The sequence below is a fragment of the Pongo pygmaeus genome, chromosome 20 (genome assembly GCF_028885625.2).
Source record: "Pongo pygmaeus isolate AG05252 chromosome 20, NHGRI_mPonPyg2-v2.0_pri, whole genome shotgun sequence".
Classification (NCBI taxonomy): Eukaryota; Metazoa; Chordata; class Mammalia; order Primates; family Hominidae; genus Pongo; species Pongo pygmaeus.
Genome location: NC_072393.2, coordinates 985,132 through 1,000,299, shown reverse-complemented (window position 1 = coordinate 1,000,299; position 15,168 = coordinate 985,132). Strand labels below are relative to the sequence as shown.

At 64.6% G+C, this 15,168-nt stretch overlaps 2 protein-coding genes across 2 annotated transcripts in view; one reads left to right on the top strand and one right to left on the bottom strand.

Moving 5' to 3' along the window:
* Positions 1–268: 268 nt before the first annotated feature.
* Positions 269–8,227, bottom strand: ATP5F1D (ATP synthase F1 subunit delta). Its single transcript, XM_054465322.2, has 6 exons — positions 8,029–8,227; positions 3,085–3,497; positions 2,463–2,616; positions 909–997; positions 654–779; positions 269–357 (listed from the first exon to the last, which is right to left on the bottom strand). Exons 2-5 carry the CDS (start codon positions 3,223–3,225, stop codon positions 657–659), a joined length of 507 nt encoding a protein of 168 aa, XP_054321297.1. The 5' UTR covers positions 3,226–3,497; positions 8,029–8,227; the 3' UTR covers positions 269–357; positions 654–656.
* Positions 7,112–15,168, top strand: part of CBARP (CACN subunit beta associated regulatory protein) — an 11,394-nt gene continuing 3,337 nt past the window's right edge. The window contains exons 1-8 of the mRNA XM_054465309.2: positions 7,112–7,362; positions 8,991–9,128; positions 9,206–9,345; positions 9,559–9,623; positions 9,979–10,123; positions 10,382–10,553; positions 10,772–10,912; positions 11,467–11,677. Of these exons, the coding sequence (XP_054321284.2) occupies positions 9,012–9,128; positions 9,206–9,345; positions 9,559–9,623; positions 9,979–10,123; positions 10,382–10,553; positions 10,772–10,912; positions 11,467–11,677 (991 nt within the window). The 5' untranslated portion in view covers positions 7,112–7,362; positions 8,991–9,011. The remainder of the gene's footprint in view (positions 7,363–8,990; positions 9,129–9,205; positions 9,346–9,558; positions 9,624–9,978; positions 10,124–10,381; positions 10,554–10,771; positions 10,913–11,466; positions 11,678–15,168) is intronic.

Genomic DNA, 15,168 nt, shown 5'->3' with positions numbered 1-15,168 from the left:
GGACACCCCTCCCTGACTGACGTCTCCATCACTGGTGACCTTCACCCTCCCCACCCTTGTAGGGTGAAGGTCAGCAGCCTGCCCGCCTGGCTGCACCCCACCCACCCCCTCGAACCTGCTTCCTACGGACCTCCAGGTGCCCTAAGGGACATTTAGTCCAGGGGAGCTCAAAGGCCCTATTTGCAGGGGACACAGTGGACGTGAGCAGAGACCCAGGACGCTCCCGGCTTCACCGGGCCAGGTGGAGTAACAAGAACCGAGCACACAGTCAGGCTTCCCGGTCTTTAATGGGGCAGGGGCTGGGGGCAGTTCATCCAGAGGTGGCTCCGAAGCTGAGGTCAACCTTGGCGGCTGGCTCTGCAGGGCAGAGGGGATGGTATGTGGCCCGTCAGGCTGGGGGGATCTTGAGAGGCGGAAGGAGAGCCCCATGGGTGGCAGCCACAGCTCAAAGCTGAGGAGGAGCTTCCCTGTCCCAGTCCTCAGGGCTTTCAACACAGGCAGGGCCTGGAGCCCAGGCAGAAGCCTGCACTGCCCTCTGGTGGCCTCCTTGGCAGGCACGGCTTCCCCAGCTGGCTGGGACCCCACGAGCTGGCTGGGCCCACCTGGCACCCCTGCGCAGCCCCTAGCCGGGCCTCGGGACACCGGGTACGCACCGCCTACTCCAGGGCCTTCACCAGGGCCTCGTTGGCCTCGATTCGGATCTGGATCTCTGCTCGCGTGGCCTCGTCAGCCGTCCCCAACAGCTCCGCCTGGGCCTTCTCCAAGTTCGCCTTGGCTGCCTGCAAGGGGTTGAAGGGCGGTGAGGGGCCAGCAGGGACCCCAGCCCGGCTCCTGGTCCCCCAGCGCTCCCTCCCCCGCAGCCTGGACAGCTCCCACCTGCTGAGCCTCAGGTCCCCTCTGACACTCACCCCCAGGTCCAACATGTCCAGCGTCACGGCCTCTTCGGCCAACAACTGCACTGAAGAGTCGGCGTTCACTGCGATGGAACCGCTGCTCACTGGGGGAATGGGGCGGTGGGAAGGCGTGAGACCCCAAAGGGCCGGACAGCCTCAGGGACTCCCCTGGTCAAGTCCAGAGCCCCCTGTGAACCAGGAGCTCCACAAACATCCAAGTCTGTGTCCTGAGTGTGCGAACAGACCCACAGGACTGGCCCTGGGCCCAACATGGCGGGCAACTGCGGCCCCAAGAAAGGACTAGAAGCTGGAGGGACCCCCAAAAGCACTGCCTGGGGACAGAGGCCCTCCCTCTGACCCACCACCCATGGGCTGAGCTGGGGTCAGGGCCAAAGGCAAGCTGAGTTCAAATCTGGTCACCACTGGAAACCAGTGAGGCTTAGAACTGCTTTTTTCCTGCACAAATGATCTTCCTTCCCTAATCTGATCAGCCCTCCCAACATGGTTTTTTGAGGGGTTTTTTTGGCACAGGGTCTTACTCTTGTTGCCCAGGCTGAAGTGCAGTGGCATGATCTTGGCTCACTGCAGCCTTGACTTCCCCGGCTGAAGCGGTCCTCTTGCTTCAGCCTCCCAAGTAGCTGGGACTACAGGTGTGCACCACTACAACCAGCTAATTTTCTGTAGTATGGGATTTCACTATGTTGCCCAGGCTGGTCTCAAACTCCTGGGCTCAAGAGACCCTCCCACCCCGGCCTTCCAAAATGCTAGGATTACAGATGTGAGCCACCGCACCCAGCCTCGCTTGGTTAGTTTCTTTTTATTTTTTGTAGAGACAGGGTCTCACTATGTTGCCAAGGCTAGTCTCAAACTCCTGGGCTTAAGCGATTCTCCCACTTCAGTCTCCCAAAGTGCTGAGATTACAGGCATGAGCCACTGGGCCTGGGTGGTTTTACATCTCTTGCTTCCACCATCATACGTTGGTTGGTCCAGAGCCAATCATAAACCGGCTGAGAGCAGGGTCCCCTCTGGTTCGCTTTCATCACCGCCCAGCCCAGGCTCCTCAGTGGACAAACCTGCTAAAACTGTATTTTTCTTTTTTGAGATGGAGTTTCACTCTTGTTGCCCAGACTGGAGTGCAGTGGCGCGATCTCCTCAGCCTCCTGAGTAGCTGGGACTACAGACGCCCGCCACCACGCCTGGCTAATTTTTTGTATTTTTAGTAGAGACGGGGTTTCACCGTGTTAGCCAGGATGGTCTCGATCTCCTGACCTCGTGATGCCCCCGCCTCGGCCTCCCAAAGTGCTGGGATTACAGGCGGGAGCCACCGCGCCCGGCCAGTTTTCTGTATTTTTGGAAGAGAGGGGTTACATCATGTTGGCCAGGCTGGTCTCTGAACTCCTGACCTCAGGTGATCCACCTGCCTCGGCCTCCCAAAGTGCGGGATTACAGGCGTGAGCCACCGTGCCCGGCCTAAAACTATTTTTTCTCGCAGCCTCAACTGAGACGGAGACTGACCTGGGATGTGGAGCCCCAGCCTGGCCTGGCCCTGCAGCCCTCCACCGGACTCACCAAAGTATTTGGAGGTGGTGCCGTCCTCTGCATGCACCACCACCAGCCCCGGCCGCAGGACCTGCAGCGTGGGCACGTGGGCCGCCAGGATGCCGAAGGCTCCGGTCAGCGTGGGCACGTCCACCTGCCGGACGTTGGCACCGTTGAAGAACACCTGCAGACAACAGCGTGGGGAATGATGGCGGGGCAGGCCGGCCCCGCGCCCACCGGGGACTCGGCCTGTCCTGCTAAAAAATGGGTCAGGGCAGGACCTGGCGCTGATTGATGTGAGGCACTGAGACAACCCAGCGCAGGGATCCGAGGTTGCAGCTTTGGTCCTCAACAGTTGCGCCTCATTCTACTGATCCGCGAAATGGGAATGCAGCGATCCGGCGACACCCAGGCTTTGGCCAGGGAGATCGGGGAGGACACCCAGGAGACGCTTATCTCGGGGAGGTGCCCGAGACGAGGGTAGCGCAGGGCTCGGGCAGCAGAGGCAGGGCCGGGGGTCCAGGGCTGAGTGGCCTCGGCTTCCGGGGCGCACGGGTCCGGGGGCCCGGAAGCGGGGGTCGCGCCCTGGGGGTGGGGACCCTGGACTCCGGGGGCGGCGGTCACGGAGGGTCTCGACCCGCAGCGCCCGAACCTGCGTGGGAGAGGCGAAGGTGAAGGACATCTGGTTGGGGCCAGAGGCGGCAGCCGGGGCGGCGGCGGCCTCGGCATAGGCACGGGCGTGGCGGACGAGGCGGCCAAGTCCCGGGCGGCGGAGCAGCGCGGCGGGCAGCATGGCAGCGGCGGGAAGCAGGAAGCGGGTAGCTGGCGGACAGCGGACTCCGGCGCGGCGCGGGCGGCCTGGAGGGCGAGGAGGACGACGCGCACGGACGTCTGGGAGGAGGAGTCCCGGCGAGAGCGCAAGCGCGAACTACGACTCCCGGCAGGGCGCACGCGACGTTGACGACGCAACGCCCCGTCGTGAGGTATTCTGGGGGTTGCAGTTTTGTTCCGGCCCGGACTGCGGCAGAACCGGGGGGCGGGTCAGATAAGGGCGATGAAATGGTCCTGGGAGGTGGAGGAAGTAAAACGAGCTTCAGTGAAATTCAAGATTCGGCTGCGTGGTGGCTCACGCCTGTAATACCAGCGCTTTGGGAGGCTGAGGCCAGAGGAACACTTGAGGCCAGGAGCTGGAAACCAACCTGGGCAACAGTGCAGATCGTCCCCACCCCCGACCCGTTTGCACAAAAAAAAAGAAAGATTTTTGGGGCGCTCATTGGATGCAGGGCCCTGGATAGACATCAAGAAAACATCAAGTTTCCTGCTCTGGGCCAGGTGTGGTGGCTCCAACCTGTAATCCCAGCAACTTGAGAGGCCGAGGCAGGAGAATCACTTGACCCCAGGAGATCGAGACGAGCCTGGGCAACAGAGGGAGACCCCGTCTCTACAAATAATCAAAATTAGCCGGGCGTGGTGATGCACGCCTGTGGTCCCAGCTACTGGGGAGGCTGAGGCGGGAGCATCGCTTGGGCCTAAGGAAGTTGAGGCTGCAGTGAGCTATGATTGCACCACTGCACTCTAGCCTGGGCAACAGAGTGAGAATCCGGCTCTGGGGCCGAGGTTGTTTAGCAGACATTTGAGATCATTAAGCAGGTCAGGCCGGGCGCGGTGGCTCACGCCTGTAATCCCAGCACTTTATCCGATCCGGAGGGTGAGGCAGGCGGATCACCTGAGGTCAGGAGTTTGAAACCAGCCTGGTCAACATGGCGAAACCTCGTCTCTACTAAATATACAAAAATTAGCCGAGCATGGTGGTGGGCGCCTGTAATCCCAGCTACTCGGGAGGCTGAGGCAGGAGAATAGCTCGAACCCGGGGGGCGGAGGTTGCAGTGAGCCGAGATCGCGCCACTGCACTCCAGCCTGGGAGATTGAGCAAGACTCTGTCTCAAAAAAATAATAATAATAATTTAAAAATAAGCAGGTCGTAGTGGTAGGTGTCGGCAAATGCCAAAAATAAATAATAGTAAAATCCGAGAAAGAGTGCAGGACGGGACAGGGTGGAAGGCTGCAGGTGCAGCTGTTCTAGGAAACGGCGACCACGGCGAGGGTCACAGCGCGGGCGACGCGCGAGGGCTCGCTGGGGACCCCGGACCCCGGACCCCGGCGCGCTGCTCCCCGACGCCGGCAGAGGGCGCTCCGCGCCCGGAGATGCGCTCGCCGCCCCCCACCTCCTGCCTGGCCCTCGCCCCCGTGCACCTCTGACGCAGGAGCGCGTGCGCGGGCGGCTCGGGGCTCCGCTGCCGTCAGCCAGCGGCCCGCGCAGCCTCGCTCGCGGCTATGACGTCACTGCCCCGCCCCCGCGCTCACGCAGGTCTGCGGCACCCGGCCGGGCGCCCAGCCCCGCTCCTTAGGATCCGGGAAAATGCGGAATCGGGGATGGCGGGGGTTGGGGCTCGGGCTCCCCGGAAAGGGCCTTGATCCTGGCGCGGTGGGCTGGACCCCAGGGGTGCAGGGAGCAGGGGAGGGCCTGGGGCTGCGGTTTTACAAGGCTGCAGCCAGGGAGATCCAATGCCTCCTGCTGTGGGCGAATCCGACACCATCCATGGCTCCCTACACCCGGAGGCTGCACCCTCGCCCCCTGCCCGTGTTCAGGCCAGTGCAATGGCGGGCGCCACTGTCCCCTGGAACCCAGGCATCTGAAGAAGGCCCTGCTGGTCCGACTCAGGATGAAGGCGTGGGCCTGGCTCCTCCCCCCGGGGCCAGCACTGTGACTGTCACTTGGAGCCTGGTCATTCTGGCCCTGGCTCGGGGGGTGCAGAGGAGGAGGCCTGCTCACTTTTCTAGGCGTGACCTGTGCACCACATCCTCTCCTGGCTCTCAGGACCGCATATCCTGCTGCCACTCCAGGAAACTGGGAGGCCTAATAGACTCAATCTCACTCGTGGAACCACTTCCCTCCAGTCCCCACTCCAGGGTCGCCCACGGGTGAGGGCGCCATTACTCCAGCACCAAACCTGGGGTTCCTCTGGAATTCCGCCCTGTCCTGGCCTGTGCACCCAGCATGGCCACCGCGGCTACCATCTCTTGCCTAGCAGGCCCCAGCCTCCCCCCGTTTAGTACAGATACCTTTTCTTCACACAGCCATAGGGAGTCTTTATTAAAAATCGGAAACCTGGCGGGGTGTGGGGGCTCACACCTGTAGTCCCAACACTTTAGGAGACTGAGACAGAAGGATCTCTTGAGCCCAGGAGTTCGAGACCAGCCTGGACAACATAGCAAAATTCCACCTCTACAAAAAAAAAAAAAAAAAAAATACAAAAATTAGCTGGGCATGATGGCACGCACCTGTAGTCCCAACTACCTTCCGGGCTGATGCTGGAAAATTGCTTGAATCCGGGAGGTGGAGGTTGCAGTGAGCCGTGATCACACCACTGCACTCCAGCCTGGGCGACAGTGCGAGACTCTGTCTCTCCAAAAAGCAAAAACAAAATACAAAAACGCCTGAAGCCTGCCCATGTCATGGTCCTGCTGGGAACAAGAGGATTTCTCTGCTTCCTCCATAAGCATTGACTTGCAAACTTTTTTGCCTCAAAACCTTTGACCATGAAATTCCCATTTGCCTGGCACCAGGTTCCCTGGGGCTGCCCCTCTGCCTGTAGGGCCAACCATAAGAGAGGGGCTGCCCTTGGAGTTCACAGCTAGCTGAGTGGTGGCCCCACAGCACACAGGAACAGGCAAGGCGCAAGGCATAGGGCCTCGGAGAGATGTAGCAGAGGAGGGGACCCAGGCATGGGCTGGGAGCCAAGAGCAGAAGCGCTGAGATTGTGAAGCTGGGGAAGGAGTTGAAGGAAACCGGGGTGAATCTCTGGCTGAATGGACAGAGGCCTGGGTACGGGGCACCTGCAAGGGCAGAGGCGGGGAGGCTGAGCTGGGCCAGCCACGTCCCGGAGCGGTGTACAGCCTTTCTTTCGGATGAGAAAGAGGAGGCGCTGTGGGGTGTTAGGCGTGGGCTCACAGGGGTTGGGGTGGTGCTCGGGCCAGGCTGGTGGCAGGTGTGTGGCCTGAGTATCTGCAGGGTGAGGTTCAACGGTCTAAGAGGGAGAAGCGGGGGCAGCTTTGGGCTTTGGGTTTCTGCGGGTGTCGTTCTGATGTCACCCCACGAGGAGCAGGCCTCTGTGAGTGCACGTTTGGGCCCCGATGGGCTCTGCTCAGCTTTGTGCCGGGGTCTGTGATCCCTGTCACACAGGAGAGGGGACAGGAGAGGCATGGCGAGCCCTCCACAGTGCCAGAGAGGACCTGCGTGGGGAAGCAGGCGGGGCGCCTGTGTCCAGAGATCTTGGGCTGTGCGCTTAAAGGGGAATTGTGCCCGAGGAGCCCTGGCTGTGCCGCCCCAGAACCCCTACGGACCAAGCAACGTGAGAGGGGAGTCCGTGCCCCCCCGGACCCCACCCCCTCCTGCGCACGCGGCGCACTTCGGGCTGCAGAGTCGTGAATTCCAGGACACCCCGAGCTGCGTCCCTGGGACCTCAATACCGGGCGAGGTGAATCGTGCCGATGGGCCGGGGGCGGGGCTCGGCCGCCGCGGCGGGTGCGGGGGGCGGCTCCGCGTGCGGAGTGGGCGCCCGGGAGCGCAGGCTCCGCCCCCCGCCCCCGCCGGAAGGGAAGGGGAGGCGGCGGCCGGCGCTGAGCCAGCCAGACCCAGCGGCGAGCGCAGCGGGGGCGGCGGGCCGGGCACCGGGCAGCACCGGGCGCGCGGAGCGGGCGCGCCGCCAACGCGGTCACGTGCGCGGCCCCTCCTCTCGCGCCGGCCTCCCCCGCGCCGCGCTCTCCATTCATAAATTCTCCGCCTGCTCCGCGGCCACCGGGCGCCGGAGCCAGCCGGGAGCGCCACGCAGCCGCCCGCCGCCCATGGGCCGCGCGTCCCGGCGCTGAGGTAGGCGCGGCGGGCTCGGGGCTGCGGGGGGCGGACGGGGGACAGGCCGGGGATCGCAGCCGGCTGGGAGCTGAGCGGCCGGAGGGAGAGCGCGGAGGAGTCCAGCGGGCGTGGGGACCGAGATCCGTGCCTTGCGCCCCCCACCCGGCTGCCTGGAGAGGGACCCCCCGCTCAGGCCCCGCCCCAGCCTCAGTTTCTCCCTGTGAGGTCGGGCGAGGACGATGGCGTCTCGGCTCAGCCCTGGCGTCGGGTCCCTGCCTCCCCTTGCTCGCCATCTCCACCCTTGGCCGGCTCGGGGGCGCGGTGCTGCCCCGTGGGGAACCTCTACCCTCGGCTCCCGCAGCCGCCTCCCCCAGGAGCCCCCCTCTTCCCTTCGGCCTCCTGCCATCTTCCCCGGCCTCCGGTCACCATCCTGCGCCTGTGCCCCACCCCCTCCAGCCTGAACTCATTTCCCGACCTACATATGCGGCCCCTTCCCCCAGTACCAGGGCCCGGGCAGCCTGTGACCGGGAGCGCTGAGGACACCAGCCCCCGCCGGGACCCTGCCCGGCTTTGGGCCTCAGTTTCCCGCTGTCGCGTGTGGGAGGAAGTCCGGGAGGGGCAGGAGCGGCTGCCGCCTGTGCGCTCCTCTCGCTCCGGGAGAGGCCTCGCGCGTGCGGTACTGACCTGGGGCCGCCGAGCACCCCGGCGCCAGCCCCGACCCCCTGCGATTCTCGGGCCTCCCCGCCCGGCTGCGCCGCGCAACGTCCAGGCGGCTCCTTTCCCTGGTGCCGCGCCCCGCCTCAGTTTCCCCCGAGCGTAAGGCGGCCGGGGATGCTCCGGGCGCCCGCGCTGGGCACGGCGGGGAGGCGGCCGCGGCCATCTTGCGGCTCCGCGCGCGCCCCCCCGAGGCCGCCGCGCCCCCCCCCCCGGCCGCCGCCCCCGCGCCCCCTCCCCGCCGCTCCCTGGCAACCCGCCCCCCAGCCGCGGCCTGCTCCGCGGTCGCTATGGGAACCAGCTTCTCCGGGGCTGGGAACAGATGCGCCTCCTTTGTCCCTTGCACTCCCACCAGCGCTCAGCACCGGGGAGACTTCCACCTCCCGGAGTCGTGACCCGGGGGCACGCGCCCAGCCCCTGCGCCCTCCCCCGCGCGCAAGCAGCGGGAGGTCTCCCTCTACCCAACCATGGCCGGGTGGGCCCTGCCAGGGTGTAGCTGAACTTCTTGGGGTGGGGGTAGCCCCCCACCCCCGTGATGGGGCGGACAGGGCGTCTGGAGTCCCTCTCGAGCCGGCTGCACCGCCTTGGCGTCCCCATTCCTCCGAGTGCTTGCCCTGAGCTCCAGGGCCTGGCGCTACCTTGCAGGACAGGCCGCACCGGCTGTGTGCAGTTGTGATGGGCACAGGCGCACCCTCAGAGGGCCAGGCCTCCTCCCCCGCCATGGGGATGGGAGATGGAGGTCCAGAGAGAGCCCCTGGGGCCCGCTGGGCAGAGCCAAGCCGGGTGGAGGCTGCCTCCGGCTCTGCTGCCTCTCCATGAGTCACTGCTCCCTGTGTGGGCTCCTGCTCCTGCAGGGAAGACCCGGCTTCTCTGCAGTGGCTCCTGGAGGAGAAGTAGGTCTAGCTAGAGCCGACCAGGCCTCCTCCCCACAGGGCCCTCCTCCCCAGTTCAGAATGCAGCCCACAGCCACCATGGCCACAGCCGCCACCACCACCACCACCACCACCACCACCACCACTGCCACAGTAGCCCTGACGACGTCGTGGGACAATGCCACTGGACGCCCCACGGTGGGTGCAGGGGACAGGTGGGAAGGGCGGGAGGTCGTCCAGGCCAGCAGCACCTGACCCCCCCTGCACGCCCACAGGCAGAGCCAGACCCCATCCTGGACAACTACGTGCTGCTGGTGGTAGTGATGTCGCTGTTCGTTGGGGGCACGCTGGTGGTGTTGTCCGGTGTCCTGCTCCTCTGCAAGCGCTGCTGGGACGTCCACCAGCGCCTCAACAGGTGCGAGGTCCCCACCTCGGCTGGGCAGGTGCATGGTGGTTGTGGGTGCCATCGGGTGGTGGGGGGTCTACCTCACTGGCTTCTGAGTCACAGGGTGGGCTGTGCCTCTGGAGACTGGGTGATGCGCAGGGCTTGGCTTGGGGCAGAGAGCCGAGACCTACTGTGGCTATTTGGGCCCTCCGTACCACTGGGCTCTCCCGATGTGTCTCCCAGGGCCACGGAGGAGATGGAGAAGACTACCACCACCTACCTGGACAACGGCACCCACCCGGCCCAAGGTGAGGTGCTGGCCAGCCTGGCTGAGCGCTCGCCTGTCCATCCGCCCCTCTGCCACCCGCCGCCCCCTCGGGCTGCCTGACCGTCTGTGTCTGTCTGTCTCCCCCACCAGACTGGGCGCAGCTCGATTCCGACTCATCTCTGTTTCCTTAACGCCCAGGCGTAGGTGGGCCCAGGCGCGTGCTGAGCGAGTGAGTGTGTGAGCGGATGGACGAGTGTCCCTCGCCCCGCCCGCCCGGCCGCCCGTGCCGCGGCCGCAGCCCTCCCCACCCCAGCCGCCCTGAGGAGCAGCCCTCTGGGGACCAGGCGCCTGGCATGGCCCGCCCGGGGCCCACCCTCTCCTGCCTCTCCACGCAGACCCCGACTTCCGGGGAGAGGACCCTGAGTGCCAGGATGCGGAGACCGAACGCTTCCTGTCCACCAGCTCCACGGGCCGCCGGGTCTCCTTCAATGAGGCGGCGCTGTTCGAGCAGAGCCGCAAGACGCAGGACAAGGGCCGCCGGTAAGCCGGGCGGCATCGGGAGGCACCCCAGGGCCTATCTGAGGTCCCGTCCACCGGGACGGGGGAGGAGCTGGGTGCGGAGGCTGCAGGGACCAAGGCGGAGGCCCCTGGACTGGGACCGTGGGGTGGGGTGGCCTTGGCCAGTTGCCCCCATTTCGCCTGCCCCTGCCCAGGCCGGCAGGGTGGATGGCAGAGCATGGCAGCTGGGGCATCGGGCATGGGAGGTGGGCGGGCTCTGACGGCCAGATGCTGTCGCAGGTACACACTGACGGAGGGGGACTTCCACCACCTGAAGAATGCCCGGCTCACGCACCTGCACCTGCCGCCCCTCAAGATCGTCACCATCCACGAGTGTGACTCAGGCGAGGCCAGCTCAGCCGCCACGCCCCACACAGCCACCTCTCCCAAGGCCACTCTGGCCATCTTCCAGGTGAGCCTATGGGCAGCAGCCCCGGTTCCTCGGGGGATGGGGGGCAGCCCCGGGGACTCCCGGACCCCCACACCCTCACCCACTCTCTGGGTGGCCCTCATCTTGGGATGGGCGGGGTGGGGTGGAGCAGGGCAGGGGGCCGAGCCCAGCATGCTCCTCACCCGCCCATGCTCTTTGACCTGTCACTGCTTCCTCCCCCACCTGGCTCTGTCCCACAGCCCCCGGGGAAGGCCCTCACGGGCCGCTCCGTGGGCCCCAGCTCCGCCCTGCCAGGTGACCCCTACAACTCAGCTGCGGGCGCCACTGACTTCGCGGAGATCAGCCCCTCGGCATCTAGCGACTCTGGGGAAGGCACCTCGGTGAGGGCCCCTGCGTGTCCCCCGTGGTGTCCACAGCCGGGGAGGCTCCTTCCCCTCCCTGTCCCCAATCCAAGACCAAGGTCAACCTATGACCTACCACCCACCGCAGCCCTCCTTGGCCCTCCGGGTCACTGCACACGGGAGAAAGAGGGAGCTGGCCGCACACCGGACACAGGCGTGTCCTCACACATGCAGGGGGCACCCCAGGCTCCCACCTCATTTGACATTCCCTAGGCGCTGGAGAGGGTGCACCACCCCAGCCCTCCCTCACCTGCAGCCCACGCCGTGGGCGAGAGAGCTTCTAGACACACAACTCCTCTTCTCTCCAAACCCCATATCCAGGGACCTTCCCCAGAGGGCAGAGCACCCTAGTGTAGCCCACCCAGCCACCAAGCGCCCCTCCTCCCGCCTCTGCCCGTCTCCAAGCAGGTACCCCTCTCTGTCCCAGTGAAGGGGGGCCCTTGGGACTGTCTCCCAGACCTAGGGCCATCTGGGGCCGGCACGCGGGCCCAGGAAGAGGTCTTAGCCTGAGTGCCATCTCTGTTCCCTGCCAGTTGGATGCCGGTACCAGGAGCACCAAGGCTGGAGGGCCTGGGGCTGCAGCGGGGCCTGGGGAGGCGGGCCCGGGATCCGGGGCAGGTACCGTTCTGCAGTTCCTCACCCGCCTGCGCCGCCATGCCAGCCTGGACGGGGCCAGCCCCTATTTCAAGGTCAAGAAGTGGAAGCTGGAGCCCAGCCAGCGGGCAGCCAGTCTGGACACAAGAGGTGAGCTGTAGCACCTGGTGGAGAGTGGCCTCTGTGGGCTGGGTGGTGGCTGCCAGGGGCTGCCCTGGACATCTAGGAGCAGGAGGTTGTGGGCTGGGTGGGGAGCCAGTGCTCTGGGGCCTGGCCCTGCCCAGTCTGCCAGCAGGCGTGCTGCCTGAGGTTCTGCAGGTGGCTGGGAGGGCTGAGTGTGCGGGCGGCCTGAGCCAGACCCACCCAGCTCTGGGGCCCTGTGCAGGAAGGCTTTGCGCACCCCGACTGCTCTCGGGCCATTGGGGCATCCAGGATGAGGTGGTAAAGGAGGGTGTTGGGGGCCCCCTGGTCACTGGAGTGCAGAGGGTGGGGCTTGTGGCCTACATCCCCTCCCAGCCATGCTCGACTCTCATCCCTGGGAAAGTGAGTGGAAGGTGGGTTCCCCAGGGGATCCTCCCTGGCCCGCTGGCCAGAGCATCAGCTGCTGTGTGAGCTTGGCCAAGGCCCTCTGTCTGTCTGGGCTCTGACTTCCTCTAACACGAAGTAAGTGTTGGACTGGGCCAAGAGTCAGCAAACATTTCCCATCAGGCCCCGGATGGTAGTATTCGTGGGGTTATGGTCAGAGAGGCTGTGTCTCCACAACTCTGCTGCTGTTGAAGGGAGGAAGCAGCCAGAGGCGCTGCATGACGAATGCACGTGGCTGTGTGCCAGTAAAACTTACAGAAGCTGGGGGGTAGGGGGGTGCTTTTGCCCTCTGGGCTGTAGCACATAGATCCCTGGACTATTTAACAGTAGCCCTTCAATTCTGCAGGCGTTGGGTTAGGAAGGATACTGGAGACAGGGCTGCCTTATCTGGGTTCGAAGCAGGAGTTTGTGTGGGGAGCAGAGGGGTCCCATCTGTAGCACTGGCAGCAGGCACCAGCCCTGCTCAGCCAGCTCAGCAGGGCTAGGGCAGCCCAGAGGGGCTGGGGCCCTCTCTGCCTTGTGGAGGGGGTGGCAGGTCCTGTCGTCAGGTGAGGTCGGGACAGGGGACAAGTGCAGAGAGAAGGTGCTGTCAACATGACAGAGGACACATCATCAGACAGTGGGAGACCCCATGTTGGGGCCTGGCTCCAGCCAGCGGGGGTGGGGTGAGTTCTCCCAGCCCCCACCCCCAAGGTAGCTAGGGGCCAGGGAGGGGAAGGCCTCCTCTGGCTGCCCCGGTCCAGCTGAGAGAATCCAGATCTTGAGATGAATGGGGCCTGGTGGCGACTAGAGACATTTAGAGTCCAATGTGATTGCAACGCAGCCCAGAACCTGTTTGCTGGGTACCTGCCTCCCTGCCCCTGGGGCCTGCCCACTCAAGCTTTGCTGGGGAGGCTGTTGGGAGAAGGGGACTGAGGCAGGGGTGGGGCAGTCCCCCAGTGCTCTCCAGACCAGGGTGGAGCTGGCAGGAGAGGGCACCTCTCTCCCTCTCCTCGTTGGCCCCCACCAGCCTGTATGTGACTCTCTCATGCCTTCTGTAGTTTCAGCCAGGCTGTGCAGGCCACCAGGTGTCCAGGACGCGTCCTTATGAGTGGCCACATGTTGGCCAGGGCTGCCCCAAGGCACTACCAGTGCCTGAGGCCCTTCCACTCACTCGCTTCCTGGCTCTGCCCTGCTCAGGCTCTCTGGTCCTAGCACCTCTGCCCTCCGTGCCTCAGTTTTCTCACCTGTACTCCAGGGTGTACACACAGCCACTGTCCACACCCACCTGACCCGGGGAGATGCCAGCTAGGGTCTGGCCCAAGCCAGGGCCCACTCCTATGTGTGTGTGAGATAGGGTACACGCGTTCTGTGTGTGGGGGGCCCACAGGCATGTGTGACACACGCATTCTGTGTGTGGGGGGCCCACAGGCATGTGTGACACACGCATTCTGTGTGTGGGGGGGCCACAGGTGTTCTGTGTGTGGGGAGGGTACAGGCGTTCTGTGTGGGGGGGGGCCCACAGGCGTTCTGTGTGTGGGGAGGGTACAGGCGTTCTGTGTGTGTGGGGGGCCCACAGGCGTTCTGTGTGTGGGGAGGGTACAGGCGTTCTGTGTGTGTGATGGGGGGGCACAGGTGTTCTGTGTGTGTATGGGGGGGGCACAGGTGTTCTGTGTGTGTGGTGGGGGGCACAGGTGTTGTGTGTGTGTATGGGGAGCACAGGTGTTCTGTGTGTGTATGGGGAGCACAGGCGTTCTGTGTGTGTGTATGGGGGGGCACAGGCGTTCTGTGTGTGTATGGGGGAGCACAGGTGTTCTGTGTGTGTGTATGGGGAGCACAGGTGTTCTGTGTGTGTGTGGGGGGGAGCACAGGTGTTCTGTGTGTGTGTATGGGGGGCACAGGTGTTCTGTGTGTGTGTATGGGGGGGCACAGGTGTTCTGTGTGTGTATGGGGGGGCACAGGTGTTTGTGTGTGTATGGGGGGGCACAGGTGTTCTGTGTGTGTATGGGGGGCACAGGTGTTCTGTGTGTATGGGGGGGCACAGGCGTTCTGTGTGTGTATGGGGGGCACAGGCGTTCTGTGTGTATGGGGGGGCACAGGCGTTCTGTGTGTATGGGGGGGCACAGGCGTTCTCTGTGTATGGGGGAGCACAGGTGTTGTGTGTGTGTGTATGGGGGGCACAGGTGTTCTGTGTGTGTGGGGGGGCACAGGTGTTCTGTGTGTGTATGGGGGGGCACAGGTGTTCTGTGTGTGTATGGGGGAGCACAGGTGTTGTGTGTGGGGGGGGCACAGGTGTTCTGTGTGTGGGGGGGGGCCACAGGTGTTCTGTGTGTGGGGGGGCACAGGTGTTCTGTGTGTGTATGGGGGCGGCACAGGTGTTCTGTGTGTGTGTGGGGGCACAGGTGTTCTGTGTGGGGGGGGCACAGGTGTTCTGTGTGTGGGGGGGGCACAGGCGTTCTGTGTGTGTATGGGGGGGCACAGGCGTTCTGTGTGTGGAGGCGGTCACAGGCGTTCTGTGTGGGGGGGGCACAGGCGTTCTGTGTGTGTATGGGGGGCACAGGTGTTCTGTGTGGGGGGGGCACAGGCGTTCTGTGTGTGTGTGTGTGTATGGGGGGCACAGGTGTTCTCTGTGTGGGGGGGCACAGGCGTTCTGTGTGTGTGTGTATGGGGGGCACAGGTGTTCTGTGTGGGGGGGCACAGGCGTTCTGTGTGGGTATGGGGGGGCACAGGTGTTCTGTGTGTGTATGGGGGGGCACAGGTGTTCTGTGTGTGTGTGTATGGGGAGGCACAGGCGTTCTGTGTGTGTGTGTATGGGGAGGCACAGGCGTTCTGTGTGTGGGGGGGGGGCACAGGCGTTCTGTGTGTGTATGGGGGGGCACAGGCGTTCCGTGTGTGTATGGGGGGGCACAGGCGTTCCGTGTGTGTGTATGGGGAGCACAGGTGTTCTGTGTGTGTATGGGGGGGCACAGGCGTTCTGTGTGTGTGTATGGGGAGCACAGGCGTTCTGTGTGTGTATGGGGGGGCACAGGCGTTCTGTGTGTGTGTATGGGGGGGCACAGGCGTTCTGTGTGTGTGTA